Raw genomic sequence first — 25244 nt, 5'->3', positions numbered from 1 at the left:
TAAGAATTCCTAAGCTTTTTTAAAATTTCCTCTTCATTGGAGGTGAATTCACCCTTTTCATTTTTGATACTGGTAATTTGGTTTTCTTTTTTTAAAATTCAAATTGAGCAAAGGTTCATCAATTTTATTGTTTTTTTTTTTTCATAAAAACCAGTTCTTAGTTTTATTTATCAGTTCAATAGTTTTCTTGATTTCAATTTTATTAGTCTCTCCTTTGGTTTACAGTATTTCTAATTTGGTATTTCATTGAGGATTTTTAATTCATTCTTTTTCTGGCTTTTTCAGTTGCATGCCCAATTCATTGATCTCCTTTTTCTATATTTTATTCATGTAAGCATTTAGCGATATAAAGCTTCCCCTAAGAACTGCTTTTGCTGTATCTCATAAGTTTTGGTATGTTGGCTCATTATTGTCATTCTCTTAAATGAAGTTATTGTTTGTATGATTTGTTCTTTGACTCACTCATTCTTTAGGATTAGATTATTTAGTTTCATATTTTTAGTTTAGCTTTCCTTGGTCGTTTATTACAAAATATTTTTATTGCATCATGATCTGAAAATGATGCTCTGAATGCTTCTGCCTTTCTGCACTGGATTGTGCGGTTTTTATGCCCTAGTATGTGATCAGTTTTTGAGTATGTGCCATGTACCGCTGAGAAGAAGGTATATTCCTTTTTATCCCCATTCAGTTTTCTCCAGAGGTCTAACATACCTACCTTTTCTAAAATTCTATTCACCTCCTTAACCTCTTTCTTTATTATTTTGAGATCAGCTTTATCAAGTTCAGAGAGGGGGACTTTGAGGTCCCTCACTAGTACAATTTTGCTGTCTATTTCTTCCTGTAACTCCCTTAACTTCTCCTCTAAGAATTTGCATGCTCTAGCACTTGGTGCGTATAGGTTAAGTAATGATTGATTCATTGTTGATGGTGCCTTTTAGCGGGATATAGTGTCCATCCTTATCTCTTTTAATTAAATCTATCCTTGCTTTTGCTTTGTCTGAGATTAGGATTGCTACCCCAGCTTTTTTTTTTTACTTTAGCTGAAGCATAATATATTCTACTCCAGCCTTTTACCTTTACCCCATGTGTATCCCCCTGTTTCAGATGTGTTTCTTGTAAACAACATATTGTAGGATTGTGGTTTTTAATCCATTCTGCTACCCACCTCCATTTTATAAGAGAGTTCATCCCATTCACATTCATGGTTTATGATCTGTCTTTTTCTCCATCCTATTTCCCTCCCCCCCACCCCGTTTGTGCTTTTATTTCTCCCTTTCCCCTTCCACTCCTCAAAATAAACAACATATTGTAGGATTATGGTTTTTAATCCATTCTACTACCCACCTCCATTTTATAAGAGAGTTCATCCCATTCACATTCATGGTTTATGATCTGTCTTTTTCTCCATCCTATTCCCCCCCCCCCCCGTTTGTGCTTTTATTTCTCCCTTTCCCCTTCCACTGTCTTCCTCAATTTTCCTTCCCTAATGACACCCCTCTCTTATCTTACCCTTTTTCCCTTGCTACTTCTTCCCTCCCTTTTATCCAGCCTTCCCCACGTTTTCTTTCCCTTTTCTCTTCCTACTGGCTGTAGGACAAATTTGATTTCTATACTTATCAGAGTATGTTATTCCCTCCTTGAACTGAATCTGATGAGAGTAAAGCTCAAACACTGTTTTTCTCCCTCTTTTCTTTCCGTCTATGTTTTTGTGCCTCTTCATATGACATAATTTACCCTTTTCTACATTGTCCTTTTCTCTTCTTCCATAACAATACCCTTGCACCCTTAACTATTTTTTATCATCACATCAGTTACTTTATGCTGACACCCTCAGTCTATGTGTATCCTTTTCAATTGTCATAACTGCACCATTCTCAAGATTCATATGTGTGTATATATACATATATATAAAAAACATATATAAATCAATATAAACCTATGTAAGGATATAAACAATTTTCCCTTATTGAATAACATAGTTTTTCCCCCCTGTTTACCTTTTTATGTCTCTCTTGAGAGACATATTTGAAGATTTGAAGATCAATGCTGAAGATCAAATTTTCCATTGAGCTCTGGCCTTTTCATCAGGAAGGTCTGGAATTCCCTTATTTCATTGTATGTTCATCTCCTTACCTGACAAATTATGCTCAATTTTGCTGGGTAGTTGATCCTTGGTTGTAGTCCAAGCTGCTTTGCCTTTCGGAATATCATATTCCAATTCCTCCTTTCTTTTATTGTAGAAGCCACAAGATTCTGTGTGATCCTGACTGCAGTTCTGCGATATTTGAATTGTTTCTTTCTGGATGCTTGCAACATTTTGTCCTTGACCTGATAATTCTGGAATTTGACTGCAATATTCCTTGGAGTTTTTAATTTGGGATCTCTCTCAGGGGGTGGTCGGTGTATTCTTTCGATGACTATTTACCCTGTGGTTCTAGGACTTTGGAGGAGTTTTCCTTGATGATTTCTTGGAAGATACTGTCCAGGCTCTTTTTTTCATCATAGCTTTCAGGTAGACCAATAATTCTTAGACTATCTCTCCTGGATCTGTTTTCCAAGTCAGTTGTTTTTTTCAATCAGATATTTCACATTTTCTTCATTCTTTAGATTTTGTTTGACCGATTCTTGATGTCTCATAGAGTCATTAGCTTCTACTTGTCCAATTCTAATTTTTAACAAATTTTCTTCATTTAGCTTCTGTATCTCCTTTTCCATTTGACTAATTTTAAGTAGTCATTCTCTCCAATTATATTTTGAACCCTCTTAACCAGTTCAGCAATTTTACTTTTTAAAGATTTGTTCTCTTCTAATTTGTCCTCTCTAATTTGGTTTTTAAAATCCTCCTTGAGCTCTTCCAGGAATGCTTTTTGGGCTGGAGACCAGTTCATATTCCCTTTTGAAGTTTCAGATGTGGGTACAGTGTCAATGCTACCCTCTTCTGAATTGGTATTTTGCTCTTTCCTGTCTCCATAATAGGAATCAATAGTCTTTGTTTTTCTGGTCTGTTTTTTCAAGGTGTTTGTTTTTTTTCCCCTGGCTTCTAAGGTGGATCTCTGCTTCTGGAGCTCAGGGGGCTCTGTCCCAATCTTCTGGTGCTGGAAACTGTGGGCCTGCTCACTGGCTTTGTTTGCTGGCACCTCTGGTTTCTTAAGGTGTGGGGGAGTGGTGGTCTGGCTACTGGAAGTCTCCTCTTCCCCTAGGGTTCCACTACAGCAAGGGTGGTCCCAACCGTTGTCTCTGCTGGTGTCTGCCACTTCCCCTGGCTGTGCAAGGGCATATCCTGGTGTTGATCCTTGCTGGCTCCACCCCTCCCCCCCAGGCCTCTGGAATTCCCGCTGTTCTGCTGAGGTGGGGCCTGTTGGGACACCTCTCTTCCTGCACTAGTCTCCTTCTACTCACACCAGAAGGGCCCTTTCCCCAACTTCCCAAGCTAAAAGGCTACTGAAGCCCCATTTTTGGCTCCTCTATTTCAGGGTTTCTCCTGAGGGAGTATTATCTGGGTGAGGAAGGGAGGGATGAGATCTGTTTTACCTGGTCATCATGGCTCCTGGAAGTTCAGAAAGGCAAGTGTCAAACCTTTAGACTGTGGGCTGGAGGCCTCAGGAGCAGCTACTCCCAGGGTCGCTGGCTCTGTGCTGGTGTCTCCCATGTGTCTCTCTGTGTTGGTGGCTCCAACAGACTCCAGTCCTGGCCTGAGAGGCCTGGGGATCGCTGCCGTACTGGGTATTTCAGCCCTGGGCCTGTTTTTGCTCCCATGTTTTGCATGCCCAGCGTTCTCCCACCCTGACTCGCTGGTTTCCACTGCTGCTCCCATTTGGTGTGGTTTTACTTCAATTTCTTAATACTCCCTAGTTCGTGAATGACAATTTCCTGATTGCATCAAATTCCTAAACATTACAAGTTCTCCTTAGTGAGATCCATACTATTCAGAAGAGGTATGTCATACAGGAAAACATGAGTGAACGAACATTATATATTGCCCAGATTATGACAAATGCATCACTCCGTTTCAGAGAAGTATTCCTTGGAAATAAAGCTTCTTTAATCTTTTTTTGTGCCAACCTTAAAAAAATCATTCTTCTTTTGCCCTCACTAGACTGATGGTTTTTGTCTTTCATGGTATTTTCTTTTTGTCCTCAGAGTAATGCTAAACAGCTGGATAGTTGTTTAATCTTTCTTAGAATTAAGGCAATTATTCTAACTTTCTTAAACTTATATATTACTGTGGACATATAGGTATCCCATAGTAAATATGGTGTATGGTTTGTTTCTTGGAAAAATTGATTAGTTACAGTATTAGTAATTGCATTATCATTGGTAGACTCAAAATAAGTATTTCTCTGCTGACCTGTAGGCTGCTTGCAAAGTAAGGGTAAAGATAGCACTGGCATGGACAACAATACACTTGTTATTAAGTGCCTACTGTGTGCAGAGGATCTACCATAGTAACTATGAACAGTAAATGAAATTTGTCATTAAGTAAGCAGTTAAATTGAACATTGAAACAGTTAACTGTGAAGGCAGACACTTTACCTGTACTTTTAAAAATATGTATGTCATCCTTATTTTTATTGGCATTTATAATTTTAGATTGGGGCAAAACTCTGAGATTTCTTGATTTTTTTAGGAGTTTCTTTGAGTTGCTGCTGTTCTTTGGAAAAGATGAATTTTATGAAGAGCCATTAAAGGATATTCTTGGTTCAATCCAGGTAATGAAATTTACTATGTTAAATTTTCCATGTAAAATACACTTTATTACTAAAATGTACATACATACATTGCCTGTTATTAGCTTGCTCAATGATGTTAAAGTTGTAGTTTTCAGAAGGCTCACACAGTCTTATTACAATAGTAGAGAGAAAAACACAGTCTTTTATTATTCTATGGAAACCCAGTTATTTTGCTAATAGTAAATATGTGGAATTGTTAATAGTTTTGTCATCTAAAAGCTTTGATTATTTACCACTTCGATTCCTTATTTGTCTCATTTGACCTAGAATAGCTCAGGATTTTTTAATTTTGTTTTTGAATTTCCATAGCCACAGAAGGTTGCTAAATTGCATAGGGGCCAGATAAAACTAATTGAAATGATTAGAAAGAATAAAACAACATGTTATCAGGGGTAAAAAAGATGTCCAGTAAGCACAGTTTTATTCCTTTACTTACCAGATATCATTACAACATTCAGCTCTTTGTAGTAGCCCTTCTCTGCTGTTATGAATGTACTAAATTCCAGTTGAAGAGAAACCCTTTTTAGCGAATGTTTTCAGTAGTTCTTTTATCTTTTAGTAATTTGCAACAAAGATGATGTACTTGAGGCATGATGTTTATATTCATTCAGCGCATTCAAGTGCAGTATAAGATATTCTTGGCAAAATTTTTCAGACTTCAAAATATTTTTATGGTTGGAAAGTTTTAAAGTTTTTGAGTTCTTACTATAGAAAGATAGCATGGTCCAATAAACAGGAATCAGAGAATGTGGGTTCAAATTCTGTCTCTTGTACTTAATACCACCGTGCCCTTCTACAAGTCACTTAGCCTTTCTGAAGCTGTTTCCTTATTAATAAAATGAGAGGTTTGGACAAGATGGTCTCTAAGATCCCTTCCAGATCTAAATCTGTGGTTGTATGAATTTGGAGGACCTTTGTCTGTGGTGAACTTCTTGAGTTTGAGCATAGGAAATTAATTATAACTGATAGCTCACAGCAGTTCTTCAGTTCCTAAAGGAAGCACTCTTCACCAAATGCAGAACAGCATATATTTCATGGAGGGTCATATGCATGCATAATCCCACCCTGTGATCCCGTAGTGGAGGTTAGAGGAATAGGGAGTGAGTGGATGTGAAACAGCCCTTCTCTGCCCACTGTTTCTACTGCATCAGAAAATATATAATAAATATGTTACTTTACCTGGACAAAGACCAAAGCTTTGTTTGTGGAAGTAGGTATTGGAAGGGTTGCAACTTCTGAGTTACTGTGAAGTAGTGTATCTTTTTGCTTTCTTTCAGAATGAAATTGAAAATAAGCAAATGAAAGTCACTTTATGCTTAAATTGTTGGACAAATTCATGTTTTCAAAACAAGCATTACAGCAGAAATGGCTGCACTTTATTCATTCATTCATTTATTTATTTGACTGTACTTTAACAAAGAAAAGATACACTCGTAAACATTTGGGAGATAGTAACAATTTGATTAGAGGCACAGAGTGCTGAGAAAGAGAGAAAGAATTGCTTTTGTTCATGAAAGCAACTCTGAATGGAGTAGAGACATAGAGGATAATGCTAAGGGGGCAATATCTTAGAGGAAGAGTGACAAGTCACAAGAGTGACAAGAGCATGGATTGCTTTTTAACCATCTCACTTTTTCTTCCTGTGGATCATTATGTTTTTACTATAAATCTCCATTCAGTAATAGGCTGCAAATGAGCACCAGTCTAGAATGTGACACTGTTCTCAAAGATTGTATCTTTACTCCATCCTGGAAGAAACCTGTTCAGGAAGAGAGAACAGCATAAATAATGTAATCTCCTCCTATTTATTTCTAGTAGTTTTTACTCAAATCAACAAGTCCAGATGTTTCCACCAAAACTTCTCCTTGCTTTATAGGTCCTAAATAACACTGGCCCCTAAACAGTATTATAAGATATACCCCCTTTGTAAACTATACGAGAATTTTCATTTTACCAATCTTTAGGTAAGTATCCATTTTAATAATTCCATAAGCTCACTAAAATGGGATTTAAATTATGGGAACAAGATGATAATAGATTTAATGGTTCAAAGTATATATAACTTCACTGCCATTGCTCTTTAGATAGGCGTTAATTAGTGTGCCATATGTCTGTACTTTTTAAAAAATAGCTATGGTCATCATTAACAGCATGGAGTCAAAATGAAAATATTTTGGGAAAATGTGACAGAATTATGCACACAAAGACACTGGCATTAGGCTAGGGAAGAGAGAAGTTAGAGGAACTTATCAAAGGCATAGAATAATATGAAAACATCTTATTGGACCCGTGTGTGTGTGTGTGTGTGTGTGTGTGTGTGTGAATTACATATATTATATATGTATATATACACACACATTAGCCCAAATTATTTTTGTTTACTTCTTATTTAAGGTGTATAATAAATGTCTGAGACTTTTGGAAGTAATTATAATAGTTTTTTAGCAAAGTCACTTGTTAACTTTATGCTGTATTTTAATTATGTATTCCTTTTTCCATTATCTTTGGATATTTATGCTTAACATAAAAATGACATTGTTGTGAAAAAATTATGTACTTTGCTGTCTGGCTTTGACACGTAATCTCTGGTCACAAATTTGTATTAGGTATTTTCAGAAATGAGCACAGTATTTAGGTTTATTGCTCCATATCCTTATGGCTAACTAGTAGAATTATCTAAACCTGTAGTTGCCTAAACCTTTCGAGGTTGTGTCTTTTAGAAAAGTTAAGGGGAAAACTTTGAGTTATGAGTGATGATGCAGATTGATCTCCATCCACAAAACATAGAAGGCAAACTCCTGGTAGTAAATGCACTTTCATTTCCACTTTGTTTAGGCCCAATTAAGCCTAAACCCCTCAGAGATAAGGATAATATAATAGTTGCCTCACTGACCACAGAGAGCTAAGAAATTTTATGCCTAGGGACTGAGAGCCAGGGCTAGGTATACAGATATTGGAGTGGCCTATTTAAGTCACACCTTTACTTCTTGTGTGTTTCTTGGGCCAAAAACTCTCAACTGCTGAAACATGGATAAACTTTTTATATGCCCAGAGTAGCTTTGGTTTTACCACAATGTTTAAACAAGATGTTTTTTCCTGACTAATAAAAGACTATTTTAATACCTTGGAATAGTCAGAATGTCTTCAGAAACTGTGTGTATATATATATACACAAATATATAACTGATCATCATTGAACATGATTAGAACCTTTCTGTAAATATAAGAATGATGCCCTAGACCATTTTTGTATAAACATTCATATAACCATTCATGTTAGAAACTGCCTTAAAAAACAAAAATGATGTCATTAAAATACATTGAGAACCTTCTGAAAAATAATTTTTAGAAGAAACTTCATTTTCAAATTTATGGAGAATGAATTTGAGGTAGGAGACCCTTTACTCTGACCCGTCTTGCTTCCTTCAGCAACTTGGTGCTTTTAAAAAAAATAACAATGATTCCTCCCTAAAGAGAATTTGTGTTACTTTTTTAGTGAGTTTAAAATAATCACCTTTTTAATGATGTTGTAAACATATTAGAAGAATTAGGAAGAAATTACTTTTCAAATCTATACATAGGGAGTAGGTTCATGACTAAACAAGTAATAGAAAGTCACAGAAGATAAAGTGCATAATTTTGATTATAAAATTAAAATGTTTGCTCAAATCTAGCGCAGTTAAACTTAAAAGGAAAACAGGTAACTGGTGGAAAAAGGTGTTTGCAGCAAGTTTCTCTGATTAAAGGTCCCATATCCAAGATATATAAGGAATTGATTCAAATTTATGGACCATTTTATAAGCCATTCCCCAATAAATGTTCAAAGGATATGAACGATTTTTTCTTTTCTTTTTTTTTTAAAGTTAAATTTTAATTAATTAATTTATTTAATATTTTTAGTTTTCAGCATTGATTTTCACAAGAGTTTGAATTACAAATTTTCTCCCCATTTCTACCCTCCCCCCCCCCACTCCAAGATGGCATATAATCTGATTGCCCCATTCCCCAGTCAGCCCTCCCTTCTGTCACCCCGCTCCCCGCCATCCCCTTTTCCCTTACTTTCTTGTAGGGCAAGATAGATTTCTATGCCCCATTGCCAAACAGGCAATTTTTAAAGGAAGAAATCCAACCTATCAACAACCAATTGAAAAATAGTTCTAAATAACTAATAAAAAGAGAAATGCAAATTAAATTTACTCTCAGGTTCTCCTTCATACCTATTAAATTAGTATAGATGACAAGGGGAAGATGACAAATGTTAGAAGGGCTGTAAGAAAATAAGCATGCTCGTGTACTTTTGCTAAAGTTCTGAACTGGTCCAGCCATTCTGGAACTATGGCCAAAAAGTTACTAAACTTATGCATACCCTTTAATCCAGCTATACCACCGCTAGGCCTGTACCTCACAAGGATGAAAAAAAGAATAAAAGGACAGCTTTTTGTAGTAACCTGAAACTGGAAACCAACAGGTTACCCACCTATAAAACAATCATAATAAACATTAATAGTCCAGCAAAATAAATTCCCACATTAACCATATCAAAAAATATATGCCTCATTCTGCTACATAAAATGGCTAAGGAAATTATAGTATATGCATGTATTGGAATATTATTGTGTCATAAGAAATAATAAAATGCACAGTTTCAGTGGAAACTAAAAAGATGTTTATGAATTGATGAAGAGTGAAGTGAGCACAACTAGAAGAACAATTTATACAATGGAAACAACTTCAAAAGATTTTTTAGAACTTTTGGAACTGTAGTGCCAATGCAATACTGACAGCGCCTATGGCAGCTACTAATATGCTTGTATAGTTCTGAATTGCAAAATATAACAGACTCTCTTCATTGAAGGCAGAACTAGAACATTTATTCATACACAAGAAAGCCAAATCCCAATACCAGAAAGCCAAATCCATCATATCAACAAAGAAATCTATAGACATTAGCAATGCAGGGGGCACTGTCATCCCCAAGCCTCCTCACAAACCAAGCTCCCTTAGGCAAAATGTCCCTCTCTCACCCACACTAGCTGCTGCTTTCTCTGCCTCCTCTCTTTCTCTCCAAGCTGCAACAACCTCTGACTTCCTGCTCTACTTTTTCCTGTTCCACCCATTTGGTAAGCTCCTTCCACCACAGGCTCATGTGACTCAGACTTCTGTGTGACCCAGGCAGGTTACATGGGCCTGTTAATGGATGGGAAATATCTTCCCATTTACATTACCATTACAGGAACTTTTTGTCAATGCAAAGTTAACAGCATCAGTGGACAAAAGTTGGAACGTTCCACTCTCCATGGTTTTAGACAGGACCATTGTGGGAATTTAATTTGTTGGACTATTCATGTTTGTGATTGTCTAGTGAAATTCAACAAAGGTAGACTGAAGCACATCTTCTCCCAGCAAGTTAACAGTTTTTTAACAGGTTGTGAACCTATAAATAAAGGGATCAGTGGCTTGACTGGATATGTGCCAAAGACCTCTAGCAGAAGGACAGCTGCCCTTTAGTAGGTTTTTAGGGAGTACAGAAAAAAGAACAGAACAGGGTAAGTGAAATGAGGGGATTGAGGACAAAATGGTTACATAGCTGAGAGACAGGGAACAGTATGAATGGTTGGAAATTGGAAATAAGGATTAGCAATGATCTCTTCCTTTCCTCCTGAGACTAAGAAGTATTCATTGTTTGAGACTACCTACAAAGTCAGACTTCTTTAGATAGCAAACCAGATGTCCTTGAAGGATAGCTTAGTAGTGTCAAGATACAAGACCAAACTATGATTTTCACCCACATCTCCAAGGATAGAAGAATTTCTTTGAGGCAAGACTTGAAGAGTGATAAGCAAGAGGGCTGATTTCTAAACTTAATGCATTACAGGCCAGTTGAATTCTGAACTAAGTTCATAGACAGAACATTAGGCAGTTTATAGGATAAAATCAATTACAGAATGAAAGCAGAATTAATGTTTGCTTTTCTCATGATGGTTTTTTTTTAATTAGTGGGAGACAATGGGAAGGAAAGAAAATAAATGTTTTCAAAAATAAATTTTTAAAAGAAAAATAAAAAATAACTGGAATAGAATAACTGAAACAGTGAAATATATTTGGGGAGTACAGAAAGATATCACTTTTATATGGAGTTTGATCTGGGAAAGTTCATTAACTTAAAAAATACATAATATACATATAAAGTTGAGCACATGGAATCATTTAGTGCCACTTTGAATATGAATATTCACCTAATAAAATTATATTAAGTTTTCCAACCATATTTTTTCTTTATTTCATTAATCATATAAACCTTGCTTCAGCTTTTAAAACAATACCTTTAAATTCAGAAAACTAAACTTAATTTCTCTCTTGTAGGAATGCCAGAACCACCTCAGCAGATACAGAAATGTGAATCTGGAACTGGTAACTCGAATTATTAGAGGTGGTGGACCGTGGGAAGATCCAGTGTTGCAAGCAGTTCTTAAGGCCAAGCCAACATCTCAGGATATAGGTATTTAAGGCATACATAAAGTAAAGGGGCAATATAAGCCTAACACTGCTTCTATACCTGTGTTTCTATTTTGAGTCGTTTCTAAGTATATGCTAAATGTGTGACAAAAGTAATAAATGACAAAATAACATACTAAACATATGACTTATAAACAAATCTCAAACCTTAATATTAAGATTGTAAATGTAATGTTAATGTAAATGTCTAAGATTACAAACAAAGGTCTTTAACATCTCACGCCCAGTACCAAGATAAGGTCAAAATGAGTACAAGATTTATACATAAAGGATGATATCATAAGTAAATTAAGGGAGCATGGAAAATTTTGCCTGTCAGATCTGTCAATAAGGGAGGAATTTATGACCCAACATGAGATAAAGAGGACCACTGAAAATTTATAATTTTGATTCCATTAAATTAAAAGGGGCTTTTGCACAAACAAAACCAATGTGCCAAGATTAGAAAGAAAGCAGAAAACTGGGGAGAAATTTTTTTTTACACATTTCTCTGCTAGAAGCTTCATTTCTCAGATATAGGGAACTGAGTCACATTTATAAAAGTAAGAACCATTCCCCAGTTGATAAATGGTTAAAGGATATGGACAGGCAGTTTTCAGAAGAAATTGAAGTTCTTAATATATATTGCTCTAAGTCACAATTATAGAATGCAAATTAAAACAACTCTGAGGTACTACTTCACACCTATACGATTGACTAACATGATAGAAAACAAAAATGACATGTTGAAGGAGAATGTGGAAAATTGGGAACATTAATGCACTTTTGGTGGAGTTGTAAACTGGCCTGACCATTCTGGAGGACAATTTAGAACTGTGCCCAAAGGGCTATAAAGCTACATACCCTTTGATCCAAAAATAAAGACCACAAAGAAAAAGAAAAAGGACCTATATGCACAAATAAATCTTTATAGCAGGTCTTTTTTGTGATGGCACAGAATTGGAAATTAAGGGAATGCCCATCAATTGGAGAATCAATAAACAAGTCTTGGTATATGATTGTGATGGAATACTATTGTGACAAGCAATTAGAACCAGGATCTTTTCAGAAAACCTGGGGGAAGGCTTATATGAACTGATGCAAAGTGAAGTAAGCAGAAGCTGGAAAACATGGTACACAGTAACAGCAGTATTGTAATGAATCTATCGTGAAATAATTAGCTACTCTGATCAATAAAATGAACCAAGACAGTTCCCAAAGGACTTGTGATGAAAAATGCTATTCACCTCCAGAGAAAGAACTGATGAACTCTTAAGTACAAATTGAAGTGTAATTTTTTCACTTTCTTAATTTTTCTTGCCTTTTTTTCTTTACAACATGGCCAGTGTGGAAATGTTTTACATGATTCCACATGTATAATTGATATCATTGCTTGCCTTCTCAAAAGGTGGAGGAGGAACTGGAGACAGGAAAAGAAATTGAAGCTCAAAAATTTTTTTTTAATGAATGTTAAAAAGAAGTAAATAATGAGAAAAAAAATTTGAAGCCAAGGTCTTTAACAAGGTCTGAGTTCTGTAGCAAATTTTAAGTATTGAATCAAGTGTCCCAGTCAGATAACTTGTAGAAACTCCTCCTTCCAACTGCTACTTCTTGGGGTTTTCCCTCTCCTTCTTTGCTGAACATTTCTCTTTCATCCAAGGACTAGTATAGCCAGGACTAGGGTAATAAGGAAGAAGGAAAAGTTAGCAATTTTAGCTGATCACTGCTATCTCTATTTTTCTGGTCCTAGTGCTCTAGCTTTTGTGATAAAAATGCATAGGAGACTTATTCAGTCTTTTGAAATGTGTATGAATTCTCCCAAAGCCACTATTTATCACCTGTGTGGATCTCTTTTCCATAAGATTAAAATGAAAAAGTGAGGAAAAATGGGAGGGGGGGGATAGGTGATGGATGATAGAGGAAGCCTTTCTCTTATTTTTAGCAATAGAATCTCTCAGAAGTGATCAAAAGGCATTCATTTGCTCTATACAAGAGGGTAGGGGAAAAGCTATGTTCATTCATAGGGGATCAGTGAAAGAAAAAAAAAAAACCTGGGAAGAAGAAAGAAAGCAAGGCATACCGTATAATCCTGGAGCACTCCCGGCTTCCCGCACACCCCCCCCCCCCCCCCCCCCCCCCCCGCTCCCAACACCAGTCAGAATTGAGACATGAGTAGCAAGAGGAATCTGGTGGCCCTGTGGTCTCCCCCTTTCCAGCCCCCTCTTTTTCAGCAGCCTGCTGTACTGAATCTTGCCCCTCAAGGCATGGGAAACAGCACCTTCTAGAGGAGTCTTCAGTCCTACTACTAGAGCTACAGAGGACTTGGGTTACTAACATTCCAAATCAGAACTCTGAATGCACACTAATTTATCACTGATACTGTGTAGCATTGTTTACATATAGTAGTGAGGTTTCATGGTACATACACCATTATGCTCTACTTAAGGTACTTTATGTTGAACTGGTCTTTCTAGACTGTCTTGAAACTGAACTACCATGTATTCATTTATGCCTATTACAGGAAAGACCATTCTAGTTGAGAGTAATAATGTTTAACATGTGTATATATAATTTATATGTGACCATATATATGGTCATTCTAATTCCATACAAATAACTTAAGACTATAATTCATTAGTAAGTGGGAAACTACCTATATTTGAATGCAGTTTAGAATTGGCGATAGTTTGTGTAGGGGCAAATAATAGCATTTACAAGGAGAATGTATTATAAGCTTTTATTTATATTAGAAATAAATCAGAATTCTCATCTTTAAACTAGGGTAGATTTCCAAGGTACCCTTATCTGGCGTTTACACACACACACACACACACAGACACACACACACTGCTACTACTACTTTTAACAGAATCTAATGAAGCAGTGTAGACTAGTGGATAGAAGGCTGGCGCTCTAGACTCTAGAGTCAGGGTGACCTAGAACAGGGCTGTCCAAGGTGCAACTTTATGCAGCCTGCCTATGTTTATTACGGGCGTGGAAATTGACATAAATGCTTTAAAGCATTTGCATCGATTTCTGTGCTTGTGGGGGACACAGGCGGGCTGCATGGGAGCACATGACTTGTGTTTTGGATAGCCCTGGCCTAGAACTTCTGAACAACCTGTCTTTATGTCTAGCCTTCCACAGTTGCTGACTGGTGTCATACTGGGTAAGTCACTTAACCTCTCAGTGCCCCAGTCATTTCTTTAAGTACTTTTAAGTTGTAGAACAGTTGTTGCTCAAGAGAATTTCTTCACCTAGAGCTCCCTACAAAGATGAAATTGTAGGTCCAGAACAAAACGACAGTTAAAACCTGAGTCTAAATTACCAAACCAGCTACACTTGTCACTACTTTAGACTTGCTTTCCCATGATCAGTCTAAATTAGGAACTTTTTAATATAGCTTAAAATAGAAAAATCTAAATTAAAATACTTGTTACTTTTTTAGACTCACAAGAAAGTTGATAGTTTGGGTGCCTGACACGCCCCCCTCCCCTTTCTTAGGGCTTGATAATGCTTTTCTTCTTTTTATATCACTGTCACTTCCAAGGGATTAACCTACATGCATAATCATGCGCTTGTGCATGTGCGCGTGCGCGCACACACACACTCACAAAAATTGGCTAAGTCTGAAATTATGTCTTCATTCCAAATCTACGTTCTGACACCTTTGGCAGAGAAAGTGTGATTCACAATTAGTCCTCTGAAGTCATCATTGGCCACTACATTTATCAGAGTTTTGATGTCTTTACGTTATTATCTTTGTTTCACCCTTTTCCCAGTCATATGATTAGATTTTGTTAAAGCAAAGCATAATGAACTGTATATTATGTTGTAAGCTGGAATGTTAAAATAGTAAAATTTCAGGCAACACTGAATTGGTAAATTCTTTTTCTTAAATAACATACTTTTTTTTTCTCTTTTCTAATATAGTTAACAAATATTTGAGCTCTGAAAATCCACTGTTTTTTGAACTGCGTGCCAGATACCTTATTGCTTGTGAACGTATACCAGAGGCAATGGCTCTTATCAAATGTTGTATAAATCACCCAGATATCAGTAAAGACTTGTACTTTCATCAAGCATTCTTCACATGTCTATATATGTCACCATTAGAAGATCAACTATTCCAGGAGGTACTGAGCATAAATCTAGTGAATTAAGTAGTGATATAGTGGGTGTGTATCTGCATATTTTTTTAAAGATTAATTCTCTAAGCTCTAAGAAACCACTAACCAATTTTTTTTTCTTTTCTGGTAATTTATTTCATGTCATTTTTATGTTGTTACAAATAATGTAACAAAATAAATAACGAAACTAGCATAATAGACACCAAGAAAATTTGGGTTGAGCTTTGGATATGACAGAAAGAAAAGAGGTTAACTAATTTAAAGAAGGTAAATAAGAATTGTGGAAACTTAATAATTCTCTTTTAAACCAATTCTTAAGATACTGAATGTTTAAATTAACTTTTCTGGCCTTTAATTTGGTGAGCGAATCTGTTCCCTTTCAGACATAGACCTTCCTGGAAGAAAACTAAGCATTAGTTAACTTCTTCCACAGAATGATATAAGATAATATAATTTCGACTGTACAACTATTTGTATATTTATATGTATTTGTATGACCCAATCTTATTTTAAACTTATAGCATGTATTGAGAACTGATTGTAAGAATGGAATTGATATCATCTGTAACACCGAAAAAGAAGGCAAGACTACATTAGCCTTGCAGCTCTGTGAATCATTCCTAATTCCACAGCTCCAGAATGGAGACATGTATTGTATTTGGTAAGTGTTTCTAATAAGAAACTCTCCCAGTATAAGGAGAGAATTGCTGGGTAGCAGAGTTTGGGATGTATGTTTGCAAAATAAAAATGGCATTAAGAGTGTTAGTTTTTCTCCTATATAGCAAAGTCTCTTTGTACTGACCAACAAATGAAAATTAGCCATTTAAGCAAATCTTTTAACATACTTACTGTACATTATTATGTAGTTCAGAGAATTAGAGGCAAGGTTATCAAAGGCTTTCTCTTTTGAATATAGATTTTTGTTTGAAATAGTATGATTTATGAAACCCATGTTTTCATTAATTATGTTTGAGGTGAAATTGTAACTTATTGGAGATTGGGAGTAGGGAATTTTTTTAAAAAAATAATTTATAAGAAATGTTTAAGAAAAAGCAGTATTTCATTTCAGTGCAGCAGATATCTGTTAAGTACCTACACCAAATAAGGATCTATCCTAGGCTTTGGGGGTTTAAAGACAAAATGCAGAACAGTCTGTGCCTCAAGGAGTTTCCCCTTTAGACTAACTTTGTCATTTGTAATGTGCCACAAGACTTTATAAAGCTATCAGATGATTTCCTTTTTATTTTTTCTTACTTTGATGGTCCATTTCAATTTTAAAAGAAAATTGTTTTTTATTTCCCTTGCTGAACACAGTAATTTGCAAAGATCTTGAGGGGAAGAAATTTTTTTTTTCTGAATTAGCAGTGATTTCAAATTCCAAATTATACTTGTTCAAAAGCTTACTATAAAAATGTAATTATTTCTATTATTGTGTGAAGAAATAATTTCAGAGCAATTTTTACTGTAACATCCCGCGTCTGTGCACGAGTTTGTGTGTGTGTGTGTGTGTGTGTGTGTGTGTGTGTGTGTACGCGTGCGGGTGCACGCAGCTTTTCTAAAGATGGAGGAATCATTAGGTAGCTATGAAAATAAATAAATTCGTTTACCGTTCAGAGTTTTTAGAAAATTTTTAATTATCCCAAGTCTCCTTGGTTATGAAACCTGCCAGAGAGAGTATATTCCCAGCTTCCCAGCTGTATTAAGTACAGCTACCAGCGCAACTCCAATTTTTCCTCTTTTGGTCTAAGTGTTAGTATTGTGTTTCAACAATATGTCTAGCAGCTGCTATGGGGGTGAAAAACCAACACAAGTCCAACAACAAGAATGCTGCCAAAGCCCAGGTTCTTTTGATTATCTTTACTAAGGAAAGCAACGTTAAGGGGTTGACAGTCTCACTTTAATCCAGCATACAAATACCACTCACTTAGTTCAGGGGAAAAATCCAGCACCCTGAACTTCAGGGCAAATACAAACAAATTACAAATATTGACAGACAGACCAAATACAATTCATAGTTACCAACATCTAAGTTCAGCCCGGGAGCTCATAACAGGGCTGGCCCAGAGCTCCATCGTGGCTGTGGGTAAGTGCTCTCAAAAAGAGAAAGCCAACCCCTGGTTTTATATCTTTTTCAGGGTCGAGGGTGAGTCACACATGCGACTCACTCATGACCTGAAATTGTCACAAAGAGGTGACTTAAACCCATATGGTCTAAAAGCCTCTGATGTCCCAAACAAGCCACTCAAGTCCATGTAAACTAGGCCCTCCCCTGAGGCAAGGAGGTCACCAAGGACTCCCAATCTGATCAAGGAAACAAAGGCCAAACTCTTCAAGGGCACTTGGTTGAACTAAGTGCTAAGAGCCCATTTTGATCGCCAACACACTCCACAATCTAAATAGCCATGGATCCTGGAACAAAATAGAGGCATTATACATTGTGATCCAGTCAAGCAGGAAACTAAAACATGTCATTCACAACAAAGCAAAAAATTCAGTGCCATTCCAAAATATTTGTTTACAATTCAGATATCCACTCCTGGGTCAAAGCAAGTTAATCTCTTTAGCTCATACTTATAAAGTACTTCTTGAGCATCACACTGCCATTGCAAGCTTTTTCCAGTACCCTCAGGCACAGGCATGCTTTAGTTAGTAAAGTCCTAAATCAAACAAACAAACAAATAGGGCTCTTCTTGGGGATGTCTCCTTCTCCCCAAACTGCTGTTGCAGGCTTCCACTTGGCACCCAAAGTCCAAACAAAGTTCTGTTGGGGTCTGTTCTCCCCATTATGTTCCAGTCCCCGGTTCCAAGTCCTGAGGGGTGGCTGAGCTATAAAGCCAACAGGATGGTGTCCCTGGGGGTCCAAGGCATTTCCCCCACCCCACCATGAACAAATCTAACCCTCCTTCCTGGGGCCCCAAATAGGTGGGCAGGGGGGGGGGGGGGGGGGAGGGACAGCACAGAGATACACTTAGCTCCTTGCTGCAATGTTTCCATCTTGCCCCAGGGCTGAATTCCAGTCTCCTGGGTTCTGACTCAGGCTGGCTGTGACTGACTTCTGCCGGAATGTAGATGATTCTCCACCTTTTCTCACATCTCACCAAAGTCAGCTCCAAGGCAGCTCAGCACTTTCAGGTTCCCACGGTTCCCATTCAGGCAGTCTTCTGCTCTGTCTGGATCAATATTTCAGCAGCCGCCCATCTGCTTCTTCTCTCTCCTCACCAGGGCCAAATCTTCAGTACAGTCCCCTGGGGCCAGGCTTATCAACTTAATCCCTCGAAAGGAGGGATTATCTTCCAGGGGCCCTTCTCTGGGCTCCTGGGAAACCACTAGCCTGTTTTCCTTCAGGCCTTTGTCTCCACAGAACCGTAGCCACCCCAAGTACAAAGAGCAATCCAAAGACTAGGAAACATTCAGCTACCCCAGTACCCCAAAATGCCATACTTTCCTTCTAAAATGCAGATCCTGTCATGACTACACCATATTGACAGTACTAGAATTTAGGTAAATCCAGAAGAAATAGCCTCCCCTTCTGTGTTGGTCAGCCAAATTGTAATCCCTGCACTTTGGGGCACTGAATAAGATTTTGGCACCTTCAGAGTCTAAAGATCTACTTAGTGTCTAGACCATTAACTTTTCTCCTAATGTTTTTATCTTCCTTTTCTACCAGATTTAATTCAAGTGGTCAGCCTTTTGCTTTCATCTCTTTCTCTCCTGTTTCCTTCCCTTTCTATTCCTTTCTGAATAACTTTCAGGGGCCTTCCCCACATCTTGTAGTGTTCCCCTTGGACCCATAGTTTCTTACTTTGCTTTCTCTCAGTGTTCCTTCCCTGTGGGCCAACTTCCCCTTTATCCTTATTCTATACAGGCAGAATGGTATAGATGCATGGGGGATGCATCAATATTTTCAGACCCTAAAGCAATGGTAATTAAGAGCTTATTTAACAGAATTATCAACTGTTATCAAAATTGTTTTCAATTAACTATCAATATGTAGACACAAAGGAGTATATCTCCTGTACTTGGAATCTTCTTATGTTAATATAGTGAAGGGGGGTTGGGGACAGCAGAAGGATATAGCAAGCAGGCATTTTTTTTCTATGAGGTCCCTCTGCTCAACTAAGGATAATTCACTAATGAGCCTAGAGTCATAAATATAAGTAGCTAGGCCCTCACCCATTACTGCTTTTCTTGATACCAGAGTCAGAAATTTGTTATGCCCTATGATAGCATATGTCTGTCTGTTCTATGTCTCCATTCCTATATCTTCTTTGAATGAGACATCCCCCAGGGAATTCTTACCTTTCAACTAGAAGCTTAACTTGAAGCTGAAACCAAATCCCTTTAATCTGACAAGGTTCCAATAATGGAATAAATTAGAAGTATTTCCCTGCAATCATTACAGATCCTGTGAGTTCTTGTAACTTCTCTTGACTTTTAACCATCTTGCCATAGTCGCTCTGCTGTTCTGAGTCTACTATTCCTTTTGTACTTTACAATTGGCATAAATTGTTCCCATTTAACCAGATTCTTACCATTTTACATCTGTCCCCACAGCAGAGGAGTCTCATGATTAACTACTACAAAGCTACTAGTAATAACCGCTAAGTCTTCCAACCCCATACTCCTACACAGAAACACTTATCACACTGGCTTCAGTGCAAATAAAAGGCTTCATCTTCATTGGTCATGTATGTGATTAAGTATCAGAGGGGTATTACCTATAAGTGAGTATTACCAGAAGATTTTTTAGAAGAATTTCAGAAAACATTAGCTATTTCTTTCCCCTTTATGCAAACCACCTGGGATGCCATTAGTTTAGTATCTGTAAGTATGATGATTGCCAGATACCATGCCTAATTTTATTTTGGTGTGATATCATAGGAAATCAAACAAGCTTCCCATATTTGATGAAAAATACTTGTTTTCTGGAATCATAATTATATTTGATATGGAAAGACAGCTAAGACAACAAAGGATGTTGCTGCCTTTGACCACCTTTCAGAATGAGCCTCACAATGTTTTCTATCAAGTCACTGGAACATATTTATATACAGGATGTCCCAAAAGTCTTAGTGCAGTTAGGGGGTAGAGGGAGTTCAGTCATTTCTGGCTCTTCATGACCCCATTTGGGGTTTTCTTGGAAAAATTACTGGAGTGTTTTACCATTTCCCTCTCCACCTCATTTTACAGATGAGGAAACTGGAGCAAACAAGATAAGTGACTTCAGGGTCACATAGCTAGTAAGTGTCTGAGGCTACATTTGAACTCAAGAAGATGAATCTTCCTGACTCCTGGCCTGATGCTGTACCCACTGTGCCACCTGGCTACCCAATTGCCCAGTGTCCTCATTGTATTTTTCTTCAGTTCCCTCCATCCCCTACTTTACCCCACCCAGTCAAAAAAATCCTTAAAGCTGACCCTCATTATCTGCTATTCTTCTTCCTAGGAAAACCAGAGAAACTATACCATAATCCAAGGTAGATTCATACTTTCTTCTTCAATCCCAGAAAACAGGGCCTTAATCCTTAGACAAATCATTACCTTTCTGAGCCTTAGTTTCTAGATCTCAAGACATCTGTCTTATGTTTAAGAAACCCTTTAAAATTATATCCCTGAAGAAAATATCTCCACTTATTTGTTATTGGTTGGATTGGTTTTGTGTTCTAGATCGAGAGAATATATGCCTCCAGGAATCTAATCTTTTCAGAAATCATCTACTTTAAAGTGATTTCCAGAGACCTCTCCTCAAGACTTTTTTCTGATAGAGACAAAAGTGTCCCCGGGTGGCTTGACTAGTAGAAACTTTGCCTTTTCCTGTCATCCAACTCTCCGGTAGATTTTTTTCACTATCTGCCCTGCCACTGAGTTCCTACTTTTGCCATCTCTTTTGCCATGGGAATAGTAATCATTAAAGTTCCACTTTGCTCCTGGAAAGGATATGTCAGTTGACCCCTTTTTGGTTCACCTCCCTATCATTCCTAAGTCAGAATACCCTTCTTTTGGCCACCATTCCCTTTTTACATGTTGTCTTTCTCACTGCCACCTAAAATGTAGTTCCATGAGGACAGTGCTTTTCTTGTCTTTGTATTTGTATCACTTAAATGCTTTTCTTTCACTTAATGAATTCGTTCTTAATAAATAGTTGATGAAACAGTAGATCAAGGGGAAAAGTTTAATGCTCCCTTCTATTTATAAGATCCTGAATTCAGTAGGTTTGAACTTCAAATTTTAAAAATCTGTATTATTAGTTCCTTTGAAATATTAAATATATTGGAGCTCATTTTCATTTTAAGGTAAGAAAAACTTTTCTTCAAGATTCCAAAGTCCTTAGTTTCATTTAGCTGGTGACATTGCTGGCTTGGATTTCAGTACTACATGATTTATTCCTCCTTGGCCTCTGTAATTCTTATTAATGCTCTTCCCCTGGCCAGACCCCATATGAGTTACTCAGAGTCACCCACTCTTGAACTCAACAACTCGTTTGCTATTGGGGAAACCTTTGAAAGATCATGGAACACAGACAAGATTGAAAAAGGGCAGATGTTCCCATATGTTTTTATGGGAACAAAAGAAGGTCATAGATTCACAGCTGGAAGGAACCTTTATAGATGACCCTTTTCAGCTCTTTCCTTTTACAAATAAGAGAACTGTGGCTCAGAGTATTTAAGTGGCTTGTCCATGGTCATAAAGTGAGTGTCAGAAGGAGTATTTGAAACCATGTCTTTGCAACTCCCAAGTCTGGCACTCTGCTCATTATACCATGCTGCCTCAGGGAAGTGGGCTAAATCTTTATACTACTGTAGAATGGTGATCTTTGAGTCCTCATTTTTCAAAATATTTTTGAGCATTTGAAAAGAGAAGCAACATTTTTAGCATCACTGAAAGCTATTGTAGCTTCATCAAAATCAGATTATGGCAGACTAACTTCATTTTCTTCTTTGACAAGGTGTCTAGACTTATCATTTAGGGAAATGTAGCCATAACATACCTGGATTTCAGCAAAGCAGTTGATACAGTCTCTCATGCTATCTTTGTAGACATAAAGAACGGGTATGACCTAGATAGTTGAGTGGATTCAGTACTAGTTGAATGATCAGACTCATTGAAGTCATTAATGGGTCAATTTCAGTCTGAAGGGAGAGGTCTTTGGTTGAAATATGCCAGAAGTCTGTCCTTAGCACTGTGCTTGTCCACATTTTTACTAGTGGATTGAGCAAAACCAAAGAAGTCATTGTTTGTTAAGTTTTGGGGAGCAATAACTAACACATTGGCTGACAGAACCTAAGTCCAAAAAAAGATCTCTGTAGGCTAGAGAAATGGATTAGATCTAATAAAATAAAGTTTAATAGGAATAAGTGTGAAATTTTACACTTGTGTTTAAAAAAAAGTCAGTAAGTACAGAATGACTAGACAACAGTTTGTATAAAAGAGATCTAGAGGTTTTAATAGACTACAAGCTCAAAATGAATGCAGAATGGCAACAACAACCAAAACAAAATAAAAAAGAACTTTGATATGATTTTAAGCTACATTAAGCAACATGTGAACAGAACATGGGAAACAATATTTCTTCCTGAACTCTGCCTTGGTTAAAACACATCAGGAATATTACATTCAATTCTCAATGTCATATTTTATGGAGAGTATTGACAAACTGGAGCACATCCAAAGGAGATATATTAGAATTGTTAGAATGGAAATCATGCCATATAAGAATCAGTGGAAGTAACTGGGTTGTACATAGCAAAGAAAAGACACAGTGGCCTTAGAAACCTAAACTAAGGTAATAGCTGGAAACTATACGATTGAGACTTCAACTTGATATAAAGAAAAGCTTAGAGCTATATAAAAGTGGAATGATTATGTCACTTTGTAGTGGATTTCTCTTCACTGGAGGTGTTAAAAGTAGAAGCTGAATAACTACTTGTCATTAGTGTTGGAAAAGGGATTGCTTCCAGGGGTGGAGCCAAGATTGCAGCTGGAAAGCAGGGACTTGCATGAGCTCCCCACCACATCACTCCAAAAACCTATAAAAAATTACTCTGAACAAATTCTAGAACTGCAGAACCCACAAAATAGCAGAGGGAAGCAGGGATCCAGCCCAGGACAGCCTGGATGGTCACTGGATAATGTCTTATCATGCACAGAGTGGAGGGGAGTGGAGCTCAGCATGGGAGGCAGCAGGACCAGCCAGACCAGGAGCTGGGCAGAACAGGCCCTAGCACCCTGAATCAGTGAGCTGTGGCAGTTACCAGACTTCTCAACCCACAAACGCCAAAGACAATAGAGAAGGTTAGCGGGAAAAGCTGCAGGGGACAGAGTTCGCGGACAGAGTTCACGGTTTGGCCACCATCCCAGGGGTAGCGGGGGAGGGGCAGCTACAGAACTACAGCTGCAGTTACTTCTGGCCCCAGGCCCACGTGGTAGGAGGAATTAAGTGGCGGATCAGAGCAGGAGTGCAGAGCCTGCTGAAGATTTGTGTCAGGTCCCGGTTGGTGGTTCTTGAGGAAAGAGGAGTGCTGGTGTGGCAGAGCTGGCTGTATAGAAATAGCTCTGAAATCAATGGCGCATCCCCTCAAACTTGGAACAAAGTACTCTCTGCGCTACAAGCAGTCATACCCTGCTGAAAAACTCAAGGGTCAAGTAAGTTGACTGGGAACATGGCCAGGCAGCGAAAATGCACCCAGATTCAGTCTCAGACTTTGGAATCTTTTTTTGGTGACAAAGAAGACCAAAACATACAACCAGAAGTCAACAGAGTTAAAGAGCCTACAACAAAAGCCTCCAAGACAAACATGAACTGGTCTCAGGCCATGGAAGAGCTAACAAAGGATTTGGAAAAGCAAGTTAGAGAAGTAGAGGAAAAATTGGGAAGAGAAATGAGAAGGATGCGAGAACACCATGAAAAACAAGTCAATGACTTGCTAAAGGACACCCAAAAAAATACTGAAAAAAATATTGAAGAAAACAGCACTTTAAAAAATAGACTAACTCAAATGGCAAAAGAGCTCCAAAAAGCCAATGAGGAGAAGAATGTCTTGAAAGGCAGAATTAACCAAATGGAAAAGGAGGTCCAAAAGACCACTGAAGAAAATACTACCTTAAAAATGAGATTGGAGCAAGTGGAAGCTAATGACTTCATGAGAAATCAAGATATTATAAAACAGAACCAAAGGACTGAAAAAATGGAAGACAATGTGAAACATCTCATTGGAAAAACCACTGACCTGGAAAATAGACCCAGGAGAGATAATTTAAAAATTATTGGACTACCTGAAAGCCATGATCAAAAAAAGAGCCTAGATATCATCTTTCAAGAAATTATCAAGGAGAATTGCCCTGATATTCTAGAGCCAGAGGGTAAAATAGAAATTGAAAGAATCCACAGATGCCTCCTCAAATAGATCCCAAAAAGAAAACTCCTAGGCATATTGTCGCCAAATTCCAGAGCTCCCAGGTCAAGGAGAAAATACTGCAAGCAGCCAGAAAGAAACAATTTGAATATTGTGGAAAAACAATCAGGATAACACAGGATCTGGCAGCTTCCACATTAAGGGACCAAAGGGCTTGCAATATGATATTCCAGAGGTCAGTGGAGCTAGGATTAAAACCAAGAATCACCTACTCAGCAAAACTGTGTCATGCTCCAAGGCAAAATATGGATTTTCAATAAAATAGAGGACTTTCAAGCTTTCTCAGTGAAAAGACCAGAACTGAATAGAAAATTTGACTTTCAAACACTAGAATCAAGAGAAGCATGAAAAGGTAAACAGGAAAGAGAAATCATAAGGGACTTAATAAAGTTGAAATGTTTTGTTTACATCCCTACATAGAAAGATGATGTGTGTGATTGATGAGACCTCAATATCATAGTAGCTGAAAGGAATAT

At 37.4% G+C, this 25244-nt stretch overlaps 1 protein-coding gene across 1 annotated transcript in view; it reads left to right on the top strand.

Annotated features, from left to right (window-relative positions):
* Positions 1–25244, top strand: part of ZNF654 (zinc finger protein 654) — a 122786-nt gene that overhangs the window by 74409 nt on the left and 23133 nt on the right. The window contains exons 3-6 of the mRNA XM_036754919.1: positions 4628–4709; positions 11094–11229; positions 15159–15361; positions 15877–16016. Of these exons, the coding sequence (XP_036610814.1) occupies positions 4628–4709; positions 11094–11229; positions 15159–15361; positions 15877–16016 (561 nt within the window). The remainder of the gene's footprint in view (positions 1–4627; positions 4710–11093; positions 11230–15158; positions 15362–15876; positions 16017–25244) is intronic.

The sequence above is a fragment of the Trichosurus vulpecula genome, chromosome 4, assembly GCF_011100635.1.
Source record: "Trichosurus vulpecula isolate mTriVul1 chromosome 4, mTriVul1.pri, whole genome shotgun sequence".
NCBI classification, from domain to species: Eukaryota; Metazoa; Chordata; class Mammalia; order Diprotodontia; family Phalangeridae; genus Trichosurus; species Trichosurus vulpecula.
This window is presented reverse-complemented; position numbering and strand designations above follow the sequence as displayed.